The sequence below is a fragment of the Phyllopteryx taeniolatus genome, chromosome 8 (assembly GCF_024500385.1).
Source record: "Phyllopteryx taeniolatus isolate TA_2022b chromosome 8, UOR_Ptae_1.2, whole genome shotgun sequence".
In the NCBI taxonomy this organism is placed as follows: Eukaryota; Metazoa; Chordata; class Actinopteri; order Syngnathiformes; family Syngnathidae; genus Phyllopteryx; species Phyllopteryx taeniolatus.
The window spans coordinates 15,430,246-15,455,148 of record NC_084509.1 but is presented as its reverse complement, the minus strand read 5'-3'; the positions used below and the strand labels follow the sequence as shown (position 1 = coordinate 15,455,148).

The window sequence follows — 24,903 nt, the reverse complement described above, 5'->3', positions numbered from 1 at the left end:
AGTGCAATTCATTTAATCTCAGGTTTGATAAATCACAATGCGAGGCCGAAATTCATTTCTTTGCACATAACCCTCTCCTCCCACAACATGGAAAATGACCTCCACAGCAATTTAGCCAATTGGTAGATACAATTCTGGTTGTGCCCAGTTGGTAGCATTGACTACTGTAATGGTATCCTTTCTGGTCTCCCTAAAAAAAAAACTACTGCAGAATTCAGCAAATTACTCCGGTTTTAGAGGACCTGCATTGGCTCCCTGTCTCTTTCAGGGTCGATTTTAAGGTTCTTTTAATTTAATTTATAAAACGCTTCATGGTCTTGGTCCCTCTTATCTAGAAGACTTTCTTTTATCATGTCAACCCTCGCAGACCCTTAGGTCCTCCAGTACTGGCCTTTTAGTAAAACCCAGTGTCCCACGGAAAGGCGTCGTTCCAAGTCTACGGTCCTCATCGGTGGAACAGCCTACTGGAGGAGGTCAGGGCCGCAGAGATCGTTGATATTTTTAAAAGGAGGCTCAAGACCTACAATTTTAGTCTGGCTTTTAACTGATTATGAGTCGCTTGTTTTATATCAAATATTTAGCTGTAATTTTATATTGCATTTTATTTATTTATAGATGACCACAGTTTTATTGGTCACTTCTTATCTGCCAGTACCTTTTATTTATTTTACACTCTATTATTATGGTTATAGTATGCTATTAATCTTTTTATCAATGTATTTATTTTAGAGTTTCCATGTTTTATGCTGTAATCTTAGTTAATTGGCCGGCAGCTTCTGTTCCACTCTGTGCTCAGCCATGTCTCAATAGCTATGCTATGTATTTAATCATCTTTTTTATTGTAACTACTCTTATTCACGGCTGTTGGGTGCCACAGGGGCTCAGAGACAGCAGGTGGGTGTTTGTGTCGTTAATCATTTGCTCTGTGAAGCACTTTGTGTTGCTTTTTTGTGTTGTACTACACAAATAAAGGTTTGATTGATTGATTGATTGATTGGGTAGATCAGCTTACACATCTGTTTGCATGTGCAATCAAGTTGGCTACCGTTTTTGCTTATGCAAACCTTTATTAAATCAGGCCCACTGTGATGTGCTGTGATGTGTTTATTTCTTTCAAAGGCATCGTGTCCTTTCTTCTCTCAAAAAAGAACAGCATCATTCTTGCTTCCTCTCATGTCTGATATCCAAACTGCTTCATCTTCACGACAACCGCCTCTTACTGAGCCCATAGCGAAAGCCCTCAAAGAGCTACACTGTTGATTTTGTTACAGATAATAATACAGGCTATTGAGCTATTGCATGGCAACAAAGCTATCAAAAGGTCATTAAATTGCAAAACCGTGATGTGTTTCATAACTTCCTAATTGGTAGATTGCACATTAAGAGGAACATGGTGCCCACAAACAGCCTGCAGAGATCTGAGAAGCATAGCTGATGGCTTTTTAGGTTTGACATACGATGATATTAGTGCAGTGGGAACAGATGAAGCCATGTTGTTATGATAGCATTTCAACAGTGTGCTTCAACAGTATTTTTTATTACAGTATATATACTGTGAGTACATACTGTCGGTCATGGGTCCATTTCTTATCAATGCTTAAGCGGTGTACACTATACAGCTCCCTCCAAAAGTATTGGAAGGGCAAGGTCAATTGCTTCATTTTTGTTGTATACTGAAGACATTTGGGTTTCAGATCAAAAGATGAATATTAGACTAAAGTTCAGAATTCCAGCTTTTAGTTCAGGGTATTTACATCTAGATGTGTTAAACAATTCAGGGCAAAGCACCTTTTCAGCTCGAGTCAACCCACCCACACCAGGCTTGATGCAGTTATTGCAAGTAAGGCTTATGCCACCAAATATTAAATGTACTACTACTACTGATAGTAAATATTGATAGTTTGAGCCAAATAATTTGTGATTATTCATTTATTCATATTCTTTTTTCAAAATGTTTTCTATTTATTATTATTAAAATTATTACTCCAATTTGAATCATTTTTTTTAATGTACCCATCTACCCCCTCAACTTTCTGTCTTTTTTGCCACCTGTGCCAGCTTTTTTGGAACGTGTTGCAGCCATAAAATTCTAAGTTAATGGTTATTTGCTAAAAACAATAAAGTTTATCAGTTTGAAAAGTAAATGTCTTGTCTCTGTAGTGTATTCAACATGATTTGCAAATGTTCAATCCCCAGCCCCGCCTGTGTGGAATTTGCATGTTCTCCCCGTGCCCGCGTGGGTTTTCTCCGGGCACTCCGGTTTCCTCCCACATCCCCAAAACATGCATTAATTGGGGACTCTAAATTGACCGTAGGTGTGAATGTGAGTGCGAATGTTGTTTGTTTGTATGTGCCCTGCGATTGGCTGGCAAACAGTTCAGGGTATACCCCGCCTCCTGCCCGATGACAGCTGGGATAGGCTCCAGGACGCCCGCGACCCGCGTGAGGAGAAGCGGCTCAGAAAATGGATGATTTGCAAATCATTGTATTCTGTTTTTAGTTATGTTTAACACAACGTCCCAACTTCATTGGAATCGGGGTTGTACATCAGACCACATTAGCATCAAAGACGGCAGATCACTTCTACAAGTGGCTGGATGAATGACTTAATCATTTATCTTCCAAAAGTGCCATCAGCCTTTTATTCTCCCAACTTTAAGCAAATTAGTCATGAAGGCGAGATCGTGGGAGCTGAGAAGTATGCAAGCAACCTGCTGCGAGAGCAACTGTACAGCTTTATATCACGCTGTGTTGTAATGCTTATTGGCCAGTTTCAGCAGCCAGCTTGTGCGCAAGAGAGGGGGGCAAATTGTTTGTCGTCTCATCGTCTACATTCATTCAGGTCAATCACTCATGCTCATTAATCAACTGTTCTATTGGCTTCCAGCTAAATTCTTGAGAGTACAAGCCGCACAGCAGAAATAATTGTATTGGCTTCAAGAACACTCGATATGAAACACAAAATCAGAAGTTTACATCTCTTAAAACATATGCACACATTGTTGGTTTTGTGAACTTCCCAACTCTACAGGAAATCAGGACTCTCCACAGATATGCCTTGAAAAAAAAAAATATATATTTCAAAGCCTATACTGTATTTGAGAAAATACATGGGTGCTTCGGAAGGCTAAAGTGTAAAGAGTATCCAAAGGGACAACACATTTGAAGGATTCAGGCTCCACCACAAGAATATAAATTGAGTATAAAGTTTTCCTTTGACAGAATTTATTTTAACAGCAATAGCAACACACACACACATACATATATATATTTTTTTTATAGAGGCTGATTGCCTCAATGCCACGGCGCAAAGGGATTCCCAACCAAGTACTGAAGACTAACATTGTTTTGAAAGTATCCTATTTAAAGGGTCTATATATCCATCCACCCATCCATTTTCTGAGCCGCTTCTCCTCACTAGGGTCGCGGGCGTGCTGGAGCCTATCCCAGCTGTCGGGCAGGAGGCGGGGTACACCCTGAACTGGTTGCCAGACAATCGCAGGGCACATACAAACAAAAAACCATTCACACTCACAGTCACACCTACGGGCAATTTAGAGTCTCCAATTCATGCATGTTTTTGGGATGTGGGAGGAAACCGGAGTGCCCGGAGAAAACCCACGCAGGCACGGGGAGAACATGCAAACTCCACACAGGCGGGGCCGGGGATTGAACCCGGGTGCACAGAACTGTGAGGCCGACGCTCTAACCAGTCTTCCACCGTGCCCCGGGTCTCTCTCTCTCTCTCTCTCTCTCTCTCACTCTCTCTCTCTCTCTCTCTCTCTCTCTCTCTCTCTCTATATATATATATATACATGCAACACGTGTGCGTTGCAAGTGCTGTTAAAATAAATTCTGTCAAAGGAATTTTTTTGAAAAGGGTCTGTGTATGTAGATATATATATATATATATATATATATATATAAAGTCTAAGCTGTCAAATGCAGATGGCCTCACGTGTAGTGACTTTTGGGACATCAAGAATATTACTATCAAGTGTTAATTTTGGAGATACAGAAACATAATTTTTGTATTTTAAATCTTGCGCTGTGAGCTGGCAACACTATGCAGTCAGTAATTCCTCCAAAGTGAATGAAGACCCCACAACAGATTTAATGAGGACGCTGCCAGGAAATCAACTGGCTAGGATGTCCACTACAATTACAGCAGTTAACCGGATAAATGTCATACTTGTATAATTTGGTGTTTGTTTTTGATGTGGTGCTGTTGTTTTGGATGGAGAATTTGAGTTGTAGATGCATTCAGCCTTTAAAGGTCTGTTTGGCCTTTGTAAAGAAATAAATATATGTCAATTTGCGTGTTTGTATTTGTGTGTGCGCGTTTGTGTGTGTGTGTGTGGACTAACCGGGGTGCCAGGAAAGGGAGCATGTTCACAGTTCTCTTGCCAGGAGCGGTTGAGGCTTAGCACAAAATCCTCAAAGAATGGATGCGTTTGGTTGAAAACAGAAAATCCGACGATGTTGACCCGCTGGTCTCCCACATCTTCCAATCGCAGCATGGAGAACTCCTGCAGTACAAAATGACGTAATAATGTAAATGCAGGTTAAAGAGCTTTGGCCAATTAAACTATAGAACCAACAACACAATCTACAACATCATGTGATTCATTGCTCTCTGACTCTCCATAGTGTGTTTTTATGTTTATATGTCTCAAAAGTATTTACTGTCAAATGGCCGTCTGCTGTCATACTAGAGCGGCTCCAACTACTGGAGACAAATTCCTTGTGTGTTTTTGACATACTTGACAAATAAAGGTGATTCTGATTCGCATTCTGATTCTAATTTAGTGATATTATCTGTAATGAGTGGGGGGGGGGCCACAAAAAATGTGTGAAAAATCCCTTTACTGTAACGTATTGTGAGCATTTGTGCCCAGCCTGTTCTAAACTATATGTAAATCAAACATTTTCATTGTCCTCAACCATTCCAGTTGAGTTAGCAAAAAATGACAGCATCATCTTACAGGGAGCCATATATTTCTTAACATATGAATCATCACATGAATGCCAAATTTTACTGCTCCTATGCTTGAATTATAAGACAGAAGATAGAACGAGACAAACCATTCAAGGACAGCGAGCTAATAAAAATATTGAAAAACAGACATATAAAGTGTCAGGATGCGGCGGGAGAATAAAAATTGAATTTTATTTGGCTCTGGCTTTTAGGGACGTGCTGGTTCCCCTTCCGCCGAGGGAAGCGTCGACAGGGAACAGGCGGAGATACAAATGATAACGTGAAGGGAGTACAGGAGGCGGAGTCGAGGAGGGACGCGGAGATGAACATTTACTGAAGCCTAACAGAGGCGTCAAACCACAACCCCCCAACCTTGAGGTGGCAGCCCTGGCATGACCTGTGTGCCATCAAGGATTTGACAGTCACCCAGTGAGGCCACAGATTGTGAAGATAAGCACGGATGGATGGTATACGTGTGAGGAAAATAAACATACACAGTCAAACACGCAGCAGAGGACCAACATGAAAACCTGTGGAAAATCACCTATTATTCTTATTATTACCGTTGGTTTGTGAGGAGGATAAGGCAAAAATGACTAACAGTTATGAGGGGTGAGGCCAGTGTTCCCCCTTTTTGTTAATACTGCAGCATATTTAAACCTTTTACCTAATTAGTTGGTGCATAATGTCTGAATCTAAATGACAAAATTCAGGCTGATGCCAAAGGGTATGAAGGTGTACAATTTGGTCCTCATCCAAAATGAAATTGTTCGGCCTCTCCTGAGGTCTCCTGGCTACCATTCAAGTGGAAAACCACAATTTGATGGATTAATATTTGCTTTTTTCACCAATTTTTGTGTGTGCTTGTTGTGCTTTACAAGTATTCAAAGCTTCAGGAGACAACCGTTTGAAAGTGTAAAAATCTACTGGCAAAAAACTAGCAAAAGTACTAGCAAAAAACCCTTTTCGAATAACACATTGTTAGCCTTTCTCAGAGACATAAAATACATTTGACACATTCTTGTGTTCTTTATTAGAGACCAGTCATGAAACTGCCAACTGAGAAGCAACAATTAATCCAGAATTTAAAAAACGAACCCATCAAAGCAGTCCAGCATAGCAACACCGATCTCGTGATTTGAGCATTACAGCATAGATCGCGTGATGCCAACAAAGCGCTTTGAGATGTCTGCTGATTGGAGCACATTTTCTGTCCAATGTCTTCTTTTATTCTTCTTCCTGAGTTTGGTGAGGAATAGCACCAAGCAGCATATGGTGGACTGTCTTTAATTAATAATCCTTTTTTTCTGTGCCAACAACATCCCGGGCACATTATTAGACAAAAAGCTTACTAGCTAGCTAGTATGACTTTTGTCTACTCTATCCTTCTTGGATATCCTTGTCTACTCTATCCTTCTTCTTTTCTTCTTCCTGAGTTCAGCGAGGCAAAGCAACAGATCATGCACTTTCTTCAATAAAGAAGCTGACATCCGTGACAGCGACAGGTGTTTAGCGCTGCACTGTCTTCACACACTGACCAAGCAATGTGACATAAAGCCACTGTAATCGACTCCTACAGTTCAATCATGTGATGTCAACAGGTCTGCAATTTTTTCCCCTCAGATTTTAGCACGTTTTGAAATAGAAGCCCTTTACTACCAACCTCAGAGCAAAACCAAAGTCATGAGGGACACCTCACGACCATAGGCACAGGAACACACGGCGACATTAACACCAGCCTGTTTGCCTGGTTCGCAAATAAAATGTGAATGTGGCGTGGGTAGACAAAAGGTTTACAAAGTACTTTAAAAGCCCCCGATAAGGAAGCTGATGTTTAACTTCTGTCCATGTTTCACTTTATTTTACGTGACTATTAAAGACCCCAATATAACACTCCATCTTACATTTGGACACTTGAATGATGACAAATTATACAATAATTGGGCAAACAAAAAAACACAGGGATTTTAATCTCTCACTTCAAATACAATTATTTTGTTATTTTCTTTTACCTTTTGCTAACTTATGAGCCCTACTAAGCCCTTTGGGACTGGCCATGTAATTACAAGGTAAGTGTGCTTCAATGGATCATTAGAGGCAAACCATACAAACAAGCCCATCATTATGCTTGCCCCTCGCGGCTGCTTGTACGTATAGCATATGCATGGGCACAGCCGCACCCAAGGCAAACAAGAACCTCGAAAATTGAGAGTCACATGCAATTACAAGGGCACCAAAATATCTTCTGGCTATGTCAGAAAAACAAGAACACCGGGGGGTTATATTTGTTCGCAGACTTTTAGCAGTGACACAAATGCAGACTACTTCCAACAACTTGAACGAATACTCCCTCTTGCATACTAAACGGGGCAAATGTGAACTGGGCATTTGCTCAGTGAAGGACGATTGGTTCTCAGCAGTAAGAGAGTGAAGGCAGTCTTCGGAGGGTCAAAAGCAACTGTGATCACTAAGGGGGTGGAAAAAGGAAGAGCAGCAAAATGATGAGAACAGAGGGGCAGGGATAAAAGTTGACTCAAAGAGCCAACACTTCTAAAGTCTAAAGAACAAGAAGCAGGAAGTTATGGAGAAAAGTCGACACACCCTTGTTTAAATGAAAACATTGTCAACAAGCTTTGTTGAAAAGTTACATTTGTACGAAAAACTCACTCCCTGCGTCTGCGACGAATCTCGTCCCGCAATTCTTCTACTTCTCTGAAGACGCAACGCATTATGGTATATGGTGCTCTTTTGGTGGTGAGCAGTGTCGTGTGAGTGCTAAGATATCTTTTGGAATTAGGGCAAAAAAATCAACCTTTATTGCACCATAACACATTGTCCTGCATGTGTTAGGGAGAGCGGCACAACTGGTTAGCACCTAACACCTGACCTTTGCATGTTCTCCCCGTGCCTGCGTGGGTTTTCTCCGGGTACTCCGGTTTCCTCCCACATCCCAAAAACATGCTTGGTAGGTTAATTGAAGTTTCTAAATTGCCCGTAGATGTGAATGTGAGTGCGAATGGTATTTTGTTTATTTGTGCTCTGCGATTAGCTGGCGAACAGTTCAGAGTGTACTCGCCCGCAGTTAGCTGGGATAGGCTCCAGCACAGCTGCGACCCTAGTGAGGATAAGCGGTATGGAAAACGGATGGATGGGTGATAGGGAGATGATGTTACCGTCCAAGTCTGAACATAGCTACAAAGATGTTTTAATAATTTTGTTGTACTGTACAGGTTGAAGGCCACAAGAGTGGACAAGGTTTTGAAATGATTTATCTTGGTCTCATCTTTTTACATCACAAAAGTCTGGCATTTAACAGGGGTGTGTAGACTCTCAGATCCATTGTAGTTTGGTCTCTGGAGTGCCTACCCACTCATCAAGCGTGAAATTAAACAACCACCTAAATCTTCCTATTTCCGAAAATGTGTCTGTGAGTAAATCGTTCTGCACTTTACCCACTGTTACATAATGAGGCAAATTTGCATAATAACCACACCCCCACAAGTTTCTAGTGCCAAGCAATTCATGAGAGGAGAAGGCACAGACTCGCTGACGAGATTCACATCACTGTTACAAAAACATTGGTCGGCGAGATGACGACAGGAAGCCTGTGAAGCCTCTTTAGTTGCAAAGCTCATGCTTCACCCGCGGTCGTCATGATAATAAAAGCTGGACTTCCCATTGGTGTGAAGTGTGGTACAATTCTTGATCATTGGAGTATTTTTGACAAAAGCATGTCACAGGCATGCTATTAAGACACATCGGAATGTTTTTGAATTGTTTGCTTTGAGTGACCGGTAGTTGTGCTGAGGTGTATTTTAATGCAGCAGTCCATATTATGTTTTTCACATCCCAAGCATGAAAAAGTATCATATATATATATATATATTTATATATATATAATCCCCGGAATACCACTTTGATTATCATGATATAAGTCCATTATCAATCCATATACTGTATATTCATCAAATACTAATTCCCGAATGTGAGAAAATGTTGGTTTAACTGCTGAATAATGAGATCCCATGAGGGATGAGTTGACAATAGCCTCCCATTCCAGACAAATCCTCTTCGTGTCCACACACGAACCCTTTAGAGGGCTCTCAAATTCAACTTTAAAGCTGGATATGAAAAAAAAAAAAAAAACAGGATGTGAGAAATCTCTCTTGGAAGTACACTAGCGTCCATCAATTTGTCTGTAAGGCACATGTCTAAGGGCAGGAGATGATGTCTGGCAATTGGAAGATTGCTGTTTGGACTCCCAGTTCCCCCACGGACTTGCTCAAATATCCTTGAGTAAGGTACTGAACCTTCCGTTGATCCTGCAGCTGTGTTGTCACCACTGAGGGACTAATAAGGGATTGTCTTGTCTCTTCATAGTCATCTCTATTCAAAGCTGCCCAATGATAAATGACTATATGGGCACGAGCCACATGCACTGTAGCTGTAAGTAATGAGCATGTAAACTGATCCTTGAGGATTCTGTCGACTATGGGGATTTGATTGTTGATTACGTGAAGAAATTGACCCCCAATGGAGAGTACTACTTGGCTGCAAACAGGAGCTCTATCAACTGATAGAATTTAGCACACAGGCTAGCTAAGTTAGCCTTATTCCCTCAACCGTGTTTACATTTGCTGGCAGGACTGACAATGTACAGTACATATTGCTATGCGCACAGGACTTTATGTGGCATGCATATTTAATATGAAGAGGTTAGTTGGGCCGGAAGCAGAATGGTATTTCCTTTTATTTATTTTTCTTTTATTAGATGTGGACTTTTAAAAAAAATACAAATAATAAAAAAAAAATGGAAACAAAGATATCAATGTGGAAAAAACAAACTTTCCCTAATTTTGCTATCCTAATGAAACAATGATTGATATCTTGAGTGCACTAACACAAGCCAATTTGAAGTAAATTACAATTAAACCATTAATTGACTGTTCATTTCCACAATAACAGATCAAGCACATTTTGGCAAATGCCTATTTGTAAAGACTAACGCTTGTAGTCTCCCATTCATTTTATAGCTTTCTCCTGAAGCCACAGTCTAATGCTGCCAACGTTAAAAGGGCCTAATCGTCACAAGAACTACCCAGCAATACTTGACTGATAATTTTCAACGGTCTATCAAGATAAAGGACACCTTTCACATCACATGTCGTCATCTGATCTAATTTAGCAATATTAATTAATGACATTTCCTGCACATTCTGCACCCTCTGGTAAAGAGCGTCTTAAGTGGCAATAATCACAGACAATTTGAAAAGAATAGGGCAATAGTTATTATCTTGTGATGCTCCACTGCAAACCAAGCAAGCAATCTTCCGGCATGTTTTTTATAAATTGGATATTGATTGCTCAGAAGATAAAGTACTAATTAATGATATTTCTGCCCTTTGATGAAAAGGGGGGTTAGGTCAAGGGAGCTAAAACTTTAAGACCACAGTGCAGGCTTCACTGTGTAATGAAATATATTTTTTAATATGCAGATTATCTGTGCGGTGGACAGTAAATTATTGCAGCAATTGCCACGTAAATCTAGGTTTTAAAGCCTCCTGCAGGCTTTTAATTATGATGTTCTCATGGAGCGTAGTGGGGGAGGGAAAGAGGTAGCGAAAGGAAGCCTTGACAAATGTCATGTAGAGTTGTGGTGGAAAATTGTTGAAATGATGGAATGAAACTCCTGTCGCCGGATGTAAGATAAAAAACAGTAGAGCGTTGTACATTCATTGCAAGATCACAGAAGCCTTATCACAGCATTTATCTTGGCGCAGCGTGCTGTCGTTAATACATTAGCTTGGTTTGTAAGCTCATAATAGCCGCATACATCAAAACAAATCTGGCTGGACTCCTGCCGGGTGCTGGAAACAAATGGCCGGGTTATATTCTATTATTCACCATTATTCATAGCAAAGGCTTTGACCTGGAACAGTAACAGCCTATTTGTGAGGTAGGGACCTTATGCCCAAATTAATATTTAGACCGTTTGAGTCTAAAAATGCATGAATATTTTAGACACTGACATATGTTAGGAATCTGAAAGTCTCTTCCAGGCAATTCATGCCCCAGCCTGCAGAGTAACAATGCTCTGAAAATGTCCAACCCCTATTAATCAGCACAAATCGGCAAACTTTGAGCTATTGCCATAATTGGGTGAAGTAGTAGTTCCATCCATCCATTTTCCGAGCCGCTTCTCCTCACTAGGGTCGCGGGCGTGCTGGAGCCTATCCCAGCTGTCATCGGGCAGGAGGCGGGGTACACCCTGAACTGGTTGCCAGCCAATCGCAGGGCACATACAAACAAACAACCATTCGCACTCACAGTCATGCCTACGGGCAATTTAGAGTCTCCAATTAATGCATGTTTTTGGGATGTGGGAGGAAACCGGAGTGCCCGGAGAAAACCCACGCAGGCACGGGGAGAACATGCAAACTCCACACAGGCAGGGCCGGGGATTGAACCCGGGTCCTCAGAACTGTGAGGCTGACGCTCTAACCAGTCGGCCACCGTGCCGCCTGAAGTAGTAGTTGATGGAGAAAATGGTTCCAGGATCCAGGATTGGTGCCCCAAAAGATACAGTTGAAATCTAAACTACAAACTACAAAGTTTTCCCTTTCGAAGTTCTGCAATCCCCATGGAGTCTAATGCATTTTCCGAGCATTCTCTGACACGCCTTTATGCACTTCTGGCAGGATTCTTCTGGGATCCACCGCAGAGCTCTCATCACGTTCATATTGCTGTTGTCCACGTTGGACTGTATGTCTCATTGTCTGATGTTGACAGACTGAATTCAGATTTGGGCTCATCTCACCAAAGCTGTGATTGTTTCACATCGATCTTCAACAATGATTTCGGATGCACAGATTTTCTTTTCGATTTCAAAGAGTAAAGATGACAACAAAGCCAAAATGACAAGTTCAGGCAGAACTGCATAATGGAAATACAGTGGTGCCTTGCGATACCAATGACCCGATTTACGTGTTTTTCGAGATACGAGTCATTGTTCGGCCAATCTATTTTTTCTGACGTGTAAGCGGAAACCTGTAATATGAGTGCTGTATGATGGCAGCAAACTCAACTCACCTCACAACAAGCAACAGTTTGGCAGATAGTGAACACTAATTCTAAAGACTCTCCTTCATTTGGTCTGTATGACTGTCTTGCACTGCCCCCCTGTGGCCAAGGCGGGCACACCACAAGGAGCAGAACAATGAACTGAATTGAAGGATAAATCATGCTGCACAAACTATTTCGTTCTTTGCATTATATTTAATTATTTTAATAAAATGTGTTTTTTATGAAGTACAATTTTATAGAGTGCTATTTACATCATAAAAAAAACACATTACAAAAATTTTGTTGGGTATTTTGGGGAGGCTGAAACTAAAGGCATTTCCATTAATTTAAATGAGAAAAGATGATTTGCGATACGAGTGATTTGAGTTACAAGCAAATCACAGGGCACATATAAACAAACAACCATTCACACTCACATTTACACCTATGGGCAATTTAGAGTCTTCAATTAATGCATGTTTTTTGGGATGTGGGAGGAAACCAGAATACTTGGAGAAAACTCACACAGGCACGGGGAGAACATGCAAACTCCACACAGGCGGGGCTGGGGATTGAACCCTGGTCCTCAGAACTGTGAGGCAAATGTGCTAACCAGTCGTTCACCATGCTGCCGGTTGTGGAACAATTAAATTCAAATATCAACGCACCATGGTACAGCAATACAAAAAATGTATTCCAGGCCAAAGTTTGTGCATGCTTTTGTACACCACCTGCTTGTACAACCACAGTAGCTGTGTAGTAAATGTACACTTATCTTGAGAAACATAACTGACTCAAACCAGCAACACTGACCCTCTTTCACCACTGTTGTTTTAACTGAATGCACTCTGGGCATTCTCGCAAATGCCCAGAGTGCATCACCACTGTTTTCCCAGACTACTGTTTTACATGGAAATGTTATTAATTGTTTTCAAAGATTTGCAGTTTGCGAGCAGATGCTTTGCAATGTTGTCATACAAACAACAGGCCAAAATGTTACTCTTTTCAGTCAAAAACTGGTTTGTATAAACAACCTTTTTAGCTTTCAGACTCAACGTCCTCTCAAAAGTGAAAGGAAGCATTTCTGTATCGATTCCTAATATTCTGATTAAATTGACTCAAGGCTCAAATCACTTGCTGTCACTAAAAGGATACTGTTAGTGGTGATGACAAAGAGGCTTACGAGGTTTTTTTGTATGCACCTTGATTAAATCAAATTCACATTTAATCTTGGGATGTTTACCTTGCAAGATGTTGATAAATTCATCATGACAGAATCACGCTGAGGTCTTCTTTCCCAGAAATACAGTTTGCTGCCTCCTTAACAATTTGTTTGCATGCACCTATGCCGCATTTTCATCAGGTCAGCAGGTTGTTGGCAAGGTTTTTCAGCATGGGTATAGAAAAGTAATACTGACACTATTCAATCAGAAGTCAAAGAACAGAAAAGCTTTGCCAACATAGTTTGACAGGTATTGAAGTCTGATAAGATTCAACACCAGATGCCAATTTATGAGGAAAATGTATATTTTAGTCAGTCATCCCTATTGGGATCTGCCCATTTGTACATTGAACTTTTGGTTTCTGGCTTTTTAATACAACAGAATAAAAGTCCCATCAGGCTGAATAATAGAGTAAACTGTGTGGGCAATTGTGTGGTTTTAATAAAATATTAAGACGTGTGAATATGCACTGCTCAAGAGGAAGTGAACTATAACCACATGGATGTTCTGGCAATTAACAGAGGAATACAGAGGTATGAACATTTTAGTGGCACTTAATTTCGAATTGCATAATTAGTGTTAAGTAGTGCGTATGGGCCCGTGTGTAAAAACACAGACATGCTTGCATGGTAAATGTGCGAATGGACGACTTAACTGAAACACTTTTAACACTTTAATTAAGTGCTGTTTGATACCTTTCACACAATGTGGTGTGAATGGTAAATAAATTATTTCCTGTGGTGGAAGATGACATGAAAAATGAAGGTCACAGACAAATTTGGAAAAATGTATTTATTAGGATTTAGGGTAAGGTATAGGTGGGTTATAGTTAAGGCTGAGCGGTAGGTTGTTCACCATCTTAGTCTTCCATTTGAGAGTTCCAGTGTAGCCCTTCGTAAAGGCTTTGGCTGGCTTTGCGTGAACACCTGCTCTAAGAGTTCAATGGTTACATCAGTGGCGGTAGTAACAGGCCTTCCACTGCATGGTTTGTCAAGAATAGATGTCGTTTTGAGAAACTTGTCATGGATTGCGTAAATTGTACTTTGCGTTGGATCAGTGAGATGGCCATAAAGCTTCTGAAACTGGCTACAGAAACTAACTACAGTTGGGGGCAGAACAAGGGGGGTGATTTTACAATGCTCTTCAAATGTCAATTTTACAAAAACTGTCAGGCCTAAGCTGACAAATGCTGATAAGCCTCACGTCTGTCTGGATGAAACCTGAAACGCGTCTGTCCAAGTAAAACCTGAAATAAAATTGAAAAGGAAGTGTTAAGTGACTTGGGGGACACTCTGTACTATCCATCCATCCATTATCTGAGCTGCTTATCCTCACAAGGGTCGCAGGAGCGCTAGAGCCTATCCCAGCTATCATCGGGCAGGAGGCGGGGTACACCCTGAACTGGTTGCCAGCCAATCGCAGGGCACATATAAACAAACGAGCATTCGCACTCACATTCACACTTACGGGCAATTTAGAGGCCACAATTAACCTACCATGCATGCTTTTGGGATGTGGGAGGAAACCGGAGTGCCCGGAGAAAACCCACGCAGGCACGGGGAGAACATGCAAACTCCACACAGGCGGGGCCGGGATTTGAACCACGGTCCTCAGAATTGTGAGGTAGACACTCTAACCAGTCGGCCACCGTGCCGCCCACCCTAACTACTAATTTATTGCCAGTGAATGTCAATGGCCACTGCTAATACTTCACTAACATTTCATTGGGATTACATCTGTGGTAGAGCAGTTGCAGGAATTGTTTAAAGGCGGCATGTAAAATACAGTAAACAATGAATTGTGGTCGGAAATCGTTTCAATGAAGGCCAGTGGTTATCAGCCACATGACAATGGGGGGAAGTAAGAGTACAAAAAAGAAGTCAACAAGAAATTTCAACTTTCCTTGCAAGAGACGATAGTAAATTGAGCAACTCAACCCAGGGGATTGAGCAGATAATAGACTGTAATACAACTGGCTTCAGTGAGGCATCCATAAGTGGGAGTGGGAAGGAAAGTGGGTGGTATCAGGGTGGATGGTGAGAAATCATTACACTACAACTCCTCACACGAGCAGGTCAGTGTCTGAGTGCTCCACTGCAATACTCAAATGTTTACCCAAATACATGGAAACAAGCAACCATGATCAGTCTAATCTGTTGTTAGAAAAAAAGTTGTTTAAGATTTTATGGTAAACGAGCTTTATGTTGTTGGTAGAGAAGACATATAAAACAGGTTACATTGCGTTCCAAAAGGTACAAGTGCCACTACACCCCAGTCGTCGGCGGTACTGTACTTACCGGGAGTAGATATTTCACGTACTTTGTGTGCAGATACGTTTTTTAATGTTGTCCCTAGTTATCAAAATAATTATATACAGAATAATTGAACATTTCATTTTTACTCTTGTACTTAAGTATATGTACTTCTACTTGAGTATAGAGCTACACACTAGTAAAAAGAATCCATAATTTGTACCTCTATCTGTTTTCTGGACGAACAAGGTACAGGTATGTTCGGAAGCTGTAAAGGTAAGCGTAATCAGCCCCAGTTTTCAGCCAATGTACTGTACCCTTCAGTGTATGATGGCATATCTGTTCCTTGTGGCAACGTAACCCACTAAATTATGCAAAACTGACTCATTATAACACCCACTGTGGATACTGTTGCATACGTCACTGCCATCCTCTTTCTGTTAATCCAAGTGAGATTGTGACAGTGACCTTTTCCTCTTAGAGAATCGCGACCAAATGACTAAAGCATGCCTGATGACTACAAGAGAACTAGACGCTGCGAAAAAAACCATCCTCATTCCTATTATGGAGGCAAGGCTAATTCTCATAATTGGTAAGATTGGCATTGGCAATAGTTTGCTTTTGTTGTCATATTAACCCCAGTAATAGAAAGCGGTGTTGACTTTGGGGCCTTTGCATTTATCCTCACGAGGACAGTCTGTTCAGTACAGCTGTTGTTTGACACAAATATACAGTGACAATTGGGAGCTTACAGTGCACACCTGTCTATTAGCTACGATACTTATGCTCTGTAAGGTTGACACTTAACTGCTTTAAGATTTGAGCAGCACTCACAACTTGAAAGAGGCATCTGTTAGCCCAGGGGTGTCAAAGCTATTTTTGCTGTGGGCCACATTATCGTTGTCTTCCGTCAGAGGGTGTTATGACTTTGGAACCATATCAATGTAGGCCTCATCATATTATTACATAATACACAACAAATTGATGGATAATTAGTTTTGAAATCAGAAGTCAATGTTTATATTAGAAGAGGTTTGGTAACAAAAAAAAAAATGCTTGTAATACATCTCAATTTGCAATGTTGGTACAGAAGAACCAGAGCTAGGCGCTAATGATTTGCTTTCGCCCACCATTTGAAATTATAAGGGCCTTGAGTCTGTGTATTAGCCTATGCCAAGTGGTTGAGATCTGCCAATTTCAAAATGTGTGGCAGAGGACTTTGTGTGAGGCACAGCAGCTTGAGAAGATACATATATATACATGTATATATGTATTTTTTTTTAACTACTATGCTATCTTTAATGAAGCCTGTTTGATTTTTAGGTCCTCCCATGGTGAGAGAGGAGACAGCCCTGGACACTTACAATAGGCCGTGTTGAGACAGCAGTAAAATTAGATTTTTTGATCAAATTCGATTTTGACGCTCCACTGTCAGCACTTTTATTTAAGTGTAAGTGACCAGATCAGATTTGTTCGTGTCCACACATCAGCGCCCTATACTGATCTGTCTGCATAGGTTTGTGTGGTAACATCATAGGAGTCAGTACATATGCTGGCGATGTCCTACACAAATTGAAGTATGAGTACTGAAAAATAGAAAAACATAGGGTTGCACCTTGACTTACAAGTGCCCCAACTTAATGTTTTTTAGTTACGAGATGTCACTTGGTCATTTTTTTGGCTTGTTTGGCAAACAGAAATTTTACTAATGCGTGAGCTTCAGGCATTCAGCAACAAACTTCACAACCTCTGGCCAGCATCCCTTTATATTAGTTACAACACAGTGAAAGTATCTGCAGCTTTGGTGGTCGCTGAAGCAAAAACTCGGGCATGGGAGGAGTTTGGTGAGGCCATGGAGAAAGACTTCTGGACGGTTTCGAGGAAATTCTGGTCTACCATCCAGTGTCTCAGGAGGGGGAAGCAGTGCACCATCAACACTGTGTAGAGTGGGGATGGGACGCTGCTGACCTCGACTCGGGAGGTTGTGACCAGTCTACATGTGTTTTGTGGACTTGGAGAAGGCATTCGACCGTGTCCCTCGGGGGGTCCTGTGGAGGGTGCTTCGGGAGTATGGGGTACCGAACCCCCTGGAACGGGCTGTTCGGTCCATGTACGACCGGAATCAGAGTTTGGTCCGCATATCCGGTAGTAAGTCGGACTCGTTTCCGGTGAGGGTTGGACTCCGCCAAGGTTGCCCTTTGTCACAGATTCTGTTCATAACTTTTATGGACAGAATTTCTAGGCACAGCCGAGGCGTAGAGGGGGTCCGGTTTGGTGGCCTCAGTATTGCATCTCTTCTTTTTGCAGATGATGTGGTTCTGTTGGCTTCATCAATCCGTGAACTCTCACTGGAGCAGTTTGCAGCTGAATGTGAAGCGGCTGGGAGGAGAATCAGCACCTCCAAATCTGAGACCATGGTCCTCAGTCGGAAAAGGGTGGCGTGCCCCCTCCAGGTCGGGGATGAGATCCTACCCCAAGTGGAAGAGTTCAAGTATCTTGGGGTCTTGTTCACGAGTGAGGGAAGAATGGAAGGGGAGATCGACAGGCGGATCGGTGCAGCGTCTGCAGTGATGCAGACTTTGTATTGATCCGTTGTGGTGAAGAAGGAGCTAAGCCGAAAGGCGAAGCTCTCGATTTACCAGTCGATCGACGTTCCTACCATCACCTATGGTCACGAGCTGTGGGTCGTAGCTGAAAGAACAAGATCCCGGATACAAGCGGCCGAAATGAGTTTCCTCCGCAGGGTGTCCGGGCTCTCCCTTAGAGATAGTGTGAGAAGCTCGGTCATCCGAGAAGATCTCAGAGTAGAGCCGCTGCTCCTCCACATCGAGAGGACCCAGATGAGGTGGCTGGGGCATCTGACTCGGATGTCTCCCAGACGCCTCCCTGGTGAGTTGTTCTGGGCACGTCCCACCGGGAGGAGACCCCAGGGACGACCCAGGAGACGCTGGACAGACTACATCCTTTGGCTTGCCTGGGAACGCCTCGGGATCCCCCCGGAAGAGCTGGATGAAGTGGCTGGGGAGAGGGAAGTCTAGGCGTCCCTGCTAAAGCTACTGCCCCCGCGACCCGACCTCGGATAAGCGGTAGAAAATGGATGGATGGATGGAACATGAGCCATGTGTACATGTAGTCAACTTGGACGAGGTATCGGGTCGGACTCTATTTCGGTTGATACTCAAATCAACTGACTCGCCTCGGTGCAAAAAACTGTGACTGGGACATCCTTGCTCTTGAAATAGTGAAATATGACACATATTGTATAGGGGCATGGTCATACACATATTTTTGTGATTAACTCATTCAGTGCCAGCCCTCCCAGTTAACATGGATATTTGACTTCTAAAGCAGTCAGTGGCACTGAGTGTGTTAAATTGCGATGCACATCTCCATTATATGTCGTGCAACGCCAATTTGACTGATATAAATACTGTGGTGGTGTTTAGAGACGAAGGAGTCGTTAGCATACAGTGAGAGGTTTGGCGAAATCCACAAATTTGCAACTGGAGAGAGACTGGTGATTTTTGCTTTTCACACAATCAAGTCAAGACAGATACAATGTGGATGTGACAAATATTTGGGTTTGGTGCTGCCATCCTGAACAAGGCCTTCGGTACTTCTACATACAATACATGTCGATCTCAACAAATTCTAAAATGATACAAAACTCAATTTATTTCACTATAATTATTATGGCTTACAGGTAACAAAACAAGCCAAGGTCCCCACCTCTAGAAATTAGAATATTACGTAAAAAAAAAAAAAAAAACAATCAAAATGATTTTTAGTATAGAAATTGGGACAGAATTGGTCTTCTGAAAAGTACTTCCCATTTGAATCTGCATAATACAGTAATTTCTGAATTGAACTTAAATAAATTAGAATTTATTTCATATTCTAATTTACTGAGATACAACTGTATATATATATATATACATATATTCTCTGATTTAAATATGTGGGTAGATATTTTTGGATGGCACTGGTTAGAGCGTCTGCCTCACAGTTCTGAGGACCGGGGTTCAATCCCTGGCCCCGCCTGTGTGGAGTTTGCATGTTCTCCCCGTGCCTGCGTGGGTTTTCTCCGGGCACTCCGGTTTCCTCCCACATCCCAAAAACATGCATTAATTGGAGACTCTAAATTGCCCGTAGGTGTGACTGTGAGTGCGAATGGTTGTTTGTTTGTATGTGCCCTGCGATTGGCTGGCAACCAGTTCAGGGTGTACCCCGCCTCCTGCCCGATGATAGCTGGGATAGGCTCCAGCACGCCCGCGACCCTAGTGAGGAGAAGCGGCTCAGAAAATGGATGGATGGATGGATGGATGGATGATATAATTGACATTCAGAGTAAATTATAGTATTGTAATAATACATAATTTGTTTTGTAATAGCTCATTTCCACCTCCATCGGGGCCATGGCAAGGAATATCCATAATGCAAAAAAAGTAGTTTGTTTGTATTACAAATGGGAGGCAAGCACATACTTACGCATACTTATTACATGAACAATGTTGTTTATAGTCTGCATATCTTTTGTCCCTTTCTACATAGCCCATTACCTTTTCTATTTCTCAGCTGATTGAGTCTCAGCTATGAGTCAAAACAGGGCCATATGAACTTGACATACAGTAAGCAGCGGAGGGGGATTAATTAAATCTCAATCATTTTCACAGTCAATGAGTGCACTCTGAAGCAGTTTGAATGACAAAGTGTTTCAAGGTTCATGTAGGGCAAGGTTGACAGGTTATTGTTTTGTTTTCATTTATAAAAAAAATACTCCCAAAATTCTTTCAAATATTCAGAAGGAAATACTCCCAGAGCAATAATTTTGTATCTCCTAGATAATATTTTTCATCAAGGCCAAAGCCTGAGAAAGGCAGAGTCAGGGACATGCACTGTATGAGGAGAAAGATGGAATGAGGAATGGGTGAAATGATGAAATGACAAGAATGCCATAGAGCTATACAACGCTGAAGAAGATGAAAAAGAACTTTCTAATAAGGTGAGAAAGAAAAAAAATCATGCAAGCCTATATTAGTGCTGCTCTTTGGTGATAAAATACTTCTTAAGTAGTGAAGAAATAATTAGAAGTACATTGTATGTCGTGCTTCGAGCTCCAACTGGATAATAACAAAGCATGGAGGGAGTGCCAGTGTCGTGACAAACAAAATTAATAAGGATTAAATTTTATAACAGCCTCAGCCTAACAAAAAAATATTTTATAATTAATACAAAATAGCCTATAGGCCAACATGAAAATGAGGGTCAAAAATAATAAAAACAGCTCAAATTAAGGAAACTGAGAACCTCTCAAGTTGAACGGCCCTGTGGTCGTACTATTGGGAAATGAACAAAAATATATGTGAAAAATTACAAAGTGTCACAAAAGTCACCAAAGCTAAATATTAAAATTAGAATTGAGACAAGCTCTGGAGATTATGAGAGCTCAGTTCAGCCAACTGTGTACACCAGAGGTGTCAAACACATTTTTGTCATGGGTCACATTGTAGTTATGGTTTCCCTTAGAGGGCTATGACTGTGAAACCATATAAATGTTTAATCGTCTCAACAAACTGATGGATAACTAGTTTTGAATTCAGAACTCAAGGATAACAGTTTGTTCAGATATTGTTCAAGTTACTGGAAAAACCCCAAATGCTTGCAATATCTCTGTTATTATGTATTAAATATGACAATGAAAAATTTTGGAAAAATCATGGAAGCTGATGCGCATATTTGCTTTCACGCGCCACAAAATGATGTGGCGGTCCAGATCAGGCCTCCGGGTCTTGAGTTTGACACCATGATATACACAATAACCATGAAAAATGTTTCCAGTGATTGTGGCTTGCAGGTAGCAGCTTTTATTCATACAAACTCACTAAAGCAACCTTATCCACGCAACAATATGATATACTGACTTAAGTTATTTTTCTTTTCAGCATTTTTCAGAGCTTTGAACAGCAGCTTAAAGGATGAGCCTGACAAAATCTAACGTAAGACTTGTCGACTTTTTTTAAGACTTGTTGAGTTTTTTTTTTTTCTGGATACACTTCTTATTCCGAAGGAAGGACCGGACTCAACAAAGGATGTTGAGATGATGACTGTGAAGAAAGAACATACACACGAAGTAAGCAGACTCGATTTCTCACCAGTAAGTAAAGGTAGACTGTTGTAAGGATTCGCTTTTAACACTATTACATGCCGTTCGCAACCTTGAAACTTCGTATATCAGGACAGTCGTAAACCGAGGACTCACCTGTATTTGTTGAGCATTTACAGTAAAGTACAGTATGCACGTATGGATGAATATGTTCAATTAATTGTATTTTATCATTGACAAAAGCTTACACCACAGCAATAAAACACAACAGTGACTGACAAGAGAAGTGTGTGGATGTGAAATGGAAGAAAGTAAATTTGTGGAAGATTGTGTTGGTGGGGTATGCACTGTATAATGCCTGAGTGCAAAACTTTCTTATTAGCTTGCACAAACGCGTGCGAGATGACTATATTTTTGTTGACATCAAAACAATACTACAGAGTCACAATCTTGTGCTCAACTAACCTTCAAATGACATTCGGGGTCCCATCAACATATGACGAGTCACTGGCAACCTGATGTGATTTATTCAATCCCGCCGAGTAGCTTGGGCGATGGGGAACAAATCACTTAGATGGCAGCCACGGAGCAAAGACTGAGTGCCAGTGGGACTGAAAATGTGTCTGCCTGCACAAGCGTGTGTCCTTTTATCATTCTTCGTGACTATCATCCATCAGCTTGGGTACAACAAGCCTGTGTGTGTGTGTATTTCTGTGTGTGCATGCCTCCTGTGTCTATGCTATATTAAGTTGTTGCTGAGAGGCTGCAGGATGTCGGCTATTCAGCTGCAACAATTGTGTAAAAGGAAACCTTTCGAAGCCTGATGTTTTTTTCCCACTTTCACAGCTTTTACATGTAGCATGTTGTTGTTATTTTTTTTTTTTCATCACTTCTCACACAAAAACCCAGTGGTTCAAGTCCATGGCAAAGTTTCCTAGTCAGGGTTATCATGAGGTGTGCCACAGAAAATTATCCAATTTCACAGAATTGGTCTGAAAATGATTCATCTGCTATAAATAACGTATCTTAGCTATCTATCAATGGCACATACTGACAAGCAGAACAATTAAGAAGGTAACATAATAAATCTGTGTATCCACGTTTTGTGACATTTTTGTTTGGCAGTGTGCCGTGAGACTTTTTTTCCAATGTAAAATATGTGCCTTGGCTCAATAAAGGTTAGGAAACACTGGTGTGGGGTATTAGGTCTTATAATACTTAGCACATACAGTATATTAACAGTCACTGTTTTATGGAGTTATTAGGCAGGAAAGGAATAAGACTGACAGTTTTAGTTACCCAACTAAACAAAATACTTTTGGAAAAATTCTGTCACATGTAAAGACTTTGCAAAATGAAATTTTCCAGTGTTTAAACAAGCTTATATGAGCATTACAATCTGTGCTGTTCTTAGACAAGATACTATTTTTCCTTATTTTGTTAGCTTTAGGTTCTCTGTTGAAGTTGAGTAGCTTTTACTATGATGTATTGTCAAGTTGCCCTCTCGCAACTGTTTATCATTGGTTACAGCTGTGTGTTGCATTTGAATATGTATACAGTGGTGCCTTGCGAAACAAGTGACTCGACTTAAGAGTTTTTCGAGATACGAGTCATTGCTCAGCCGATTTTTAGCTTTGATTTGCAAGCACAGACATGAGATATGAGCGCTGTATGTGGGCAGTGAACTCAACTCAATTCACTTCACAATAAGCAGCAGTTGGGCAGATCAAAAGATCTTCAAAAAAAGAGGGTTCGAGCTGTTTATTGCCATTGCTGTTCTGTCACTTTCGGAAAATGGCACGGGCTTAAGCAGGCAGAGGACTTCAAGTGCTTTTTCAGAAATGATGCTTTACCAACACTTTTTGTTTTAAGTGATTCATTCAAGAGCAAATTTATATAAATTGGGGTACAGTAATTTTTCTTCTCCCTGTAAGGTTTTATTGTCCCCTACTTTCTTGGAACACAATAAACATCTCACCTTTGAATTAAAAGAGAAACGGTGGAAAATATAGTTCTTGATAAACAAACCCAATTAATAATCCACAACTCATGAGTTACAGTATTTATTCAGTGCAGTGCTGCCTGAGGTTCGAACTCATGCGACCACCATCCCTCATGTTAAGAGTTGAGTCCACCTACCGCTGGGCTCTTTCCAGCCTGTTTCCAAGGATTCCAAGGAGTGACGTTTGGCACCGCGCGAGCTGTAGTCACACTCCTATATAGCCTATACAAACTATAAAATATTTATCCAAACTCTGAGGTGACCGCGATTCTATTAAAAAACAAACAAACAAACAAAAATCATTTTGAATGGAGCCTGCATGAGGGCTTTATATTTCTGTCAAACCTAATGGCAAAATCTGAAGCGCTTCCCGAATCAGTCACGTGGTACAGTCAGGCAGTGAGGCTTCGGACGTCATCCCTTCCGGCTCCTCCCGTAAATGAAGCAAGCCTTGATACGCACTTTGCGAAACGCCCCATTACTCGAGACTCCGCACATCTTGTAACATCACTAGTTTTGTGTTTAAGTGCGTCTGTGATTGTGAGTTGGGCTTTTTTTGTGTGGTAGATTTTAGTTTTTTAAGTACTTCTGTGATTTTGAGTTGGGCTTTTTTGTATTGTAGATTTTTGTTTTTCCACTTTTTGGTACCTTCCTCCAGCTGTGGCTCTGTCGACTACCACTTTTTGTTAGGATTCTTTATTAGTCTCAGATTCTATACTCGTACATTAGCAATTTTGCCTTTGTTGTTTGCCGTTTTACTTTAGATTACTCCCACAATCTGGTGCAATTTAGTTTTGTAGTGTAGAGTTAGTTTTTCCCGCGATGACAGTAGTCGTCATTGTTTGTCTGCTGAATTCCTGTTAAGAGTTTGTGGTTGAATAAAACTTCGGCAAACTGTTTCAAACTTTACCTTCTGCGTGAGGGTCCATTGACTGGGCTCAGGCCATTCATGACATATCAAACCATCACTTCGAATAATGCTACAAAAGTAATACACGTCTGACATTTTGTGCGACTAAAGTCTTATTTTTCCTGAAAAGTTTGTCCTCTCCTCTTAAAAAAAATAAATAAATGAAAAATTGAAAACCCCTGAAAGATAATAAATGCAGTAAAACCTCAAAATGAAGACGGAAGGCGACCAAACCCATGAGTGTGCAAAGACCAAAGAAATGTGTAGAGTTACAGGTGAGCAGTCTAAGGACGTTGATGAGCATCTTGAGATGATTCAAGGGAAATGGATTAAGCAGTGGAGTGTTGTGGCAGATCGTTAGTCTGGCGTGTCA

General features: G+C 41.1%; 1 protein-coding gene across 2 annotated transcripts in view; it reads right to left on the bottom strand.

The window, feature by feature from the left end:
* grik4 (glutamate receptor, ionotropic, kainate 4) overlaps positions 1-24,903 on the bottom strand; it is a 408,097-nt gene that overhangs the window by 81,128 nt on the left and 302,066 nt on the right. For both annotated transcript variants that reach the window (XM_061782686.1, XM_061782687.1), the window contains one exon: positions 4,368-4,529. In XM_061782686.1, coding sequence (XP_061638670.1) covers positions 4,368-4,529 — 162 coding nt within the window. The remainder of the gene's footprint in view (positions 1-4,367; positions 4,530-24,903) is intronic.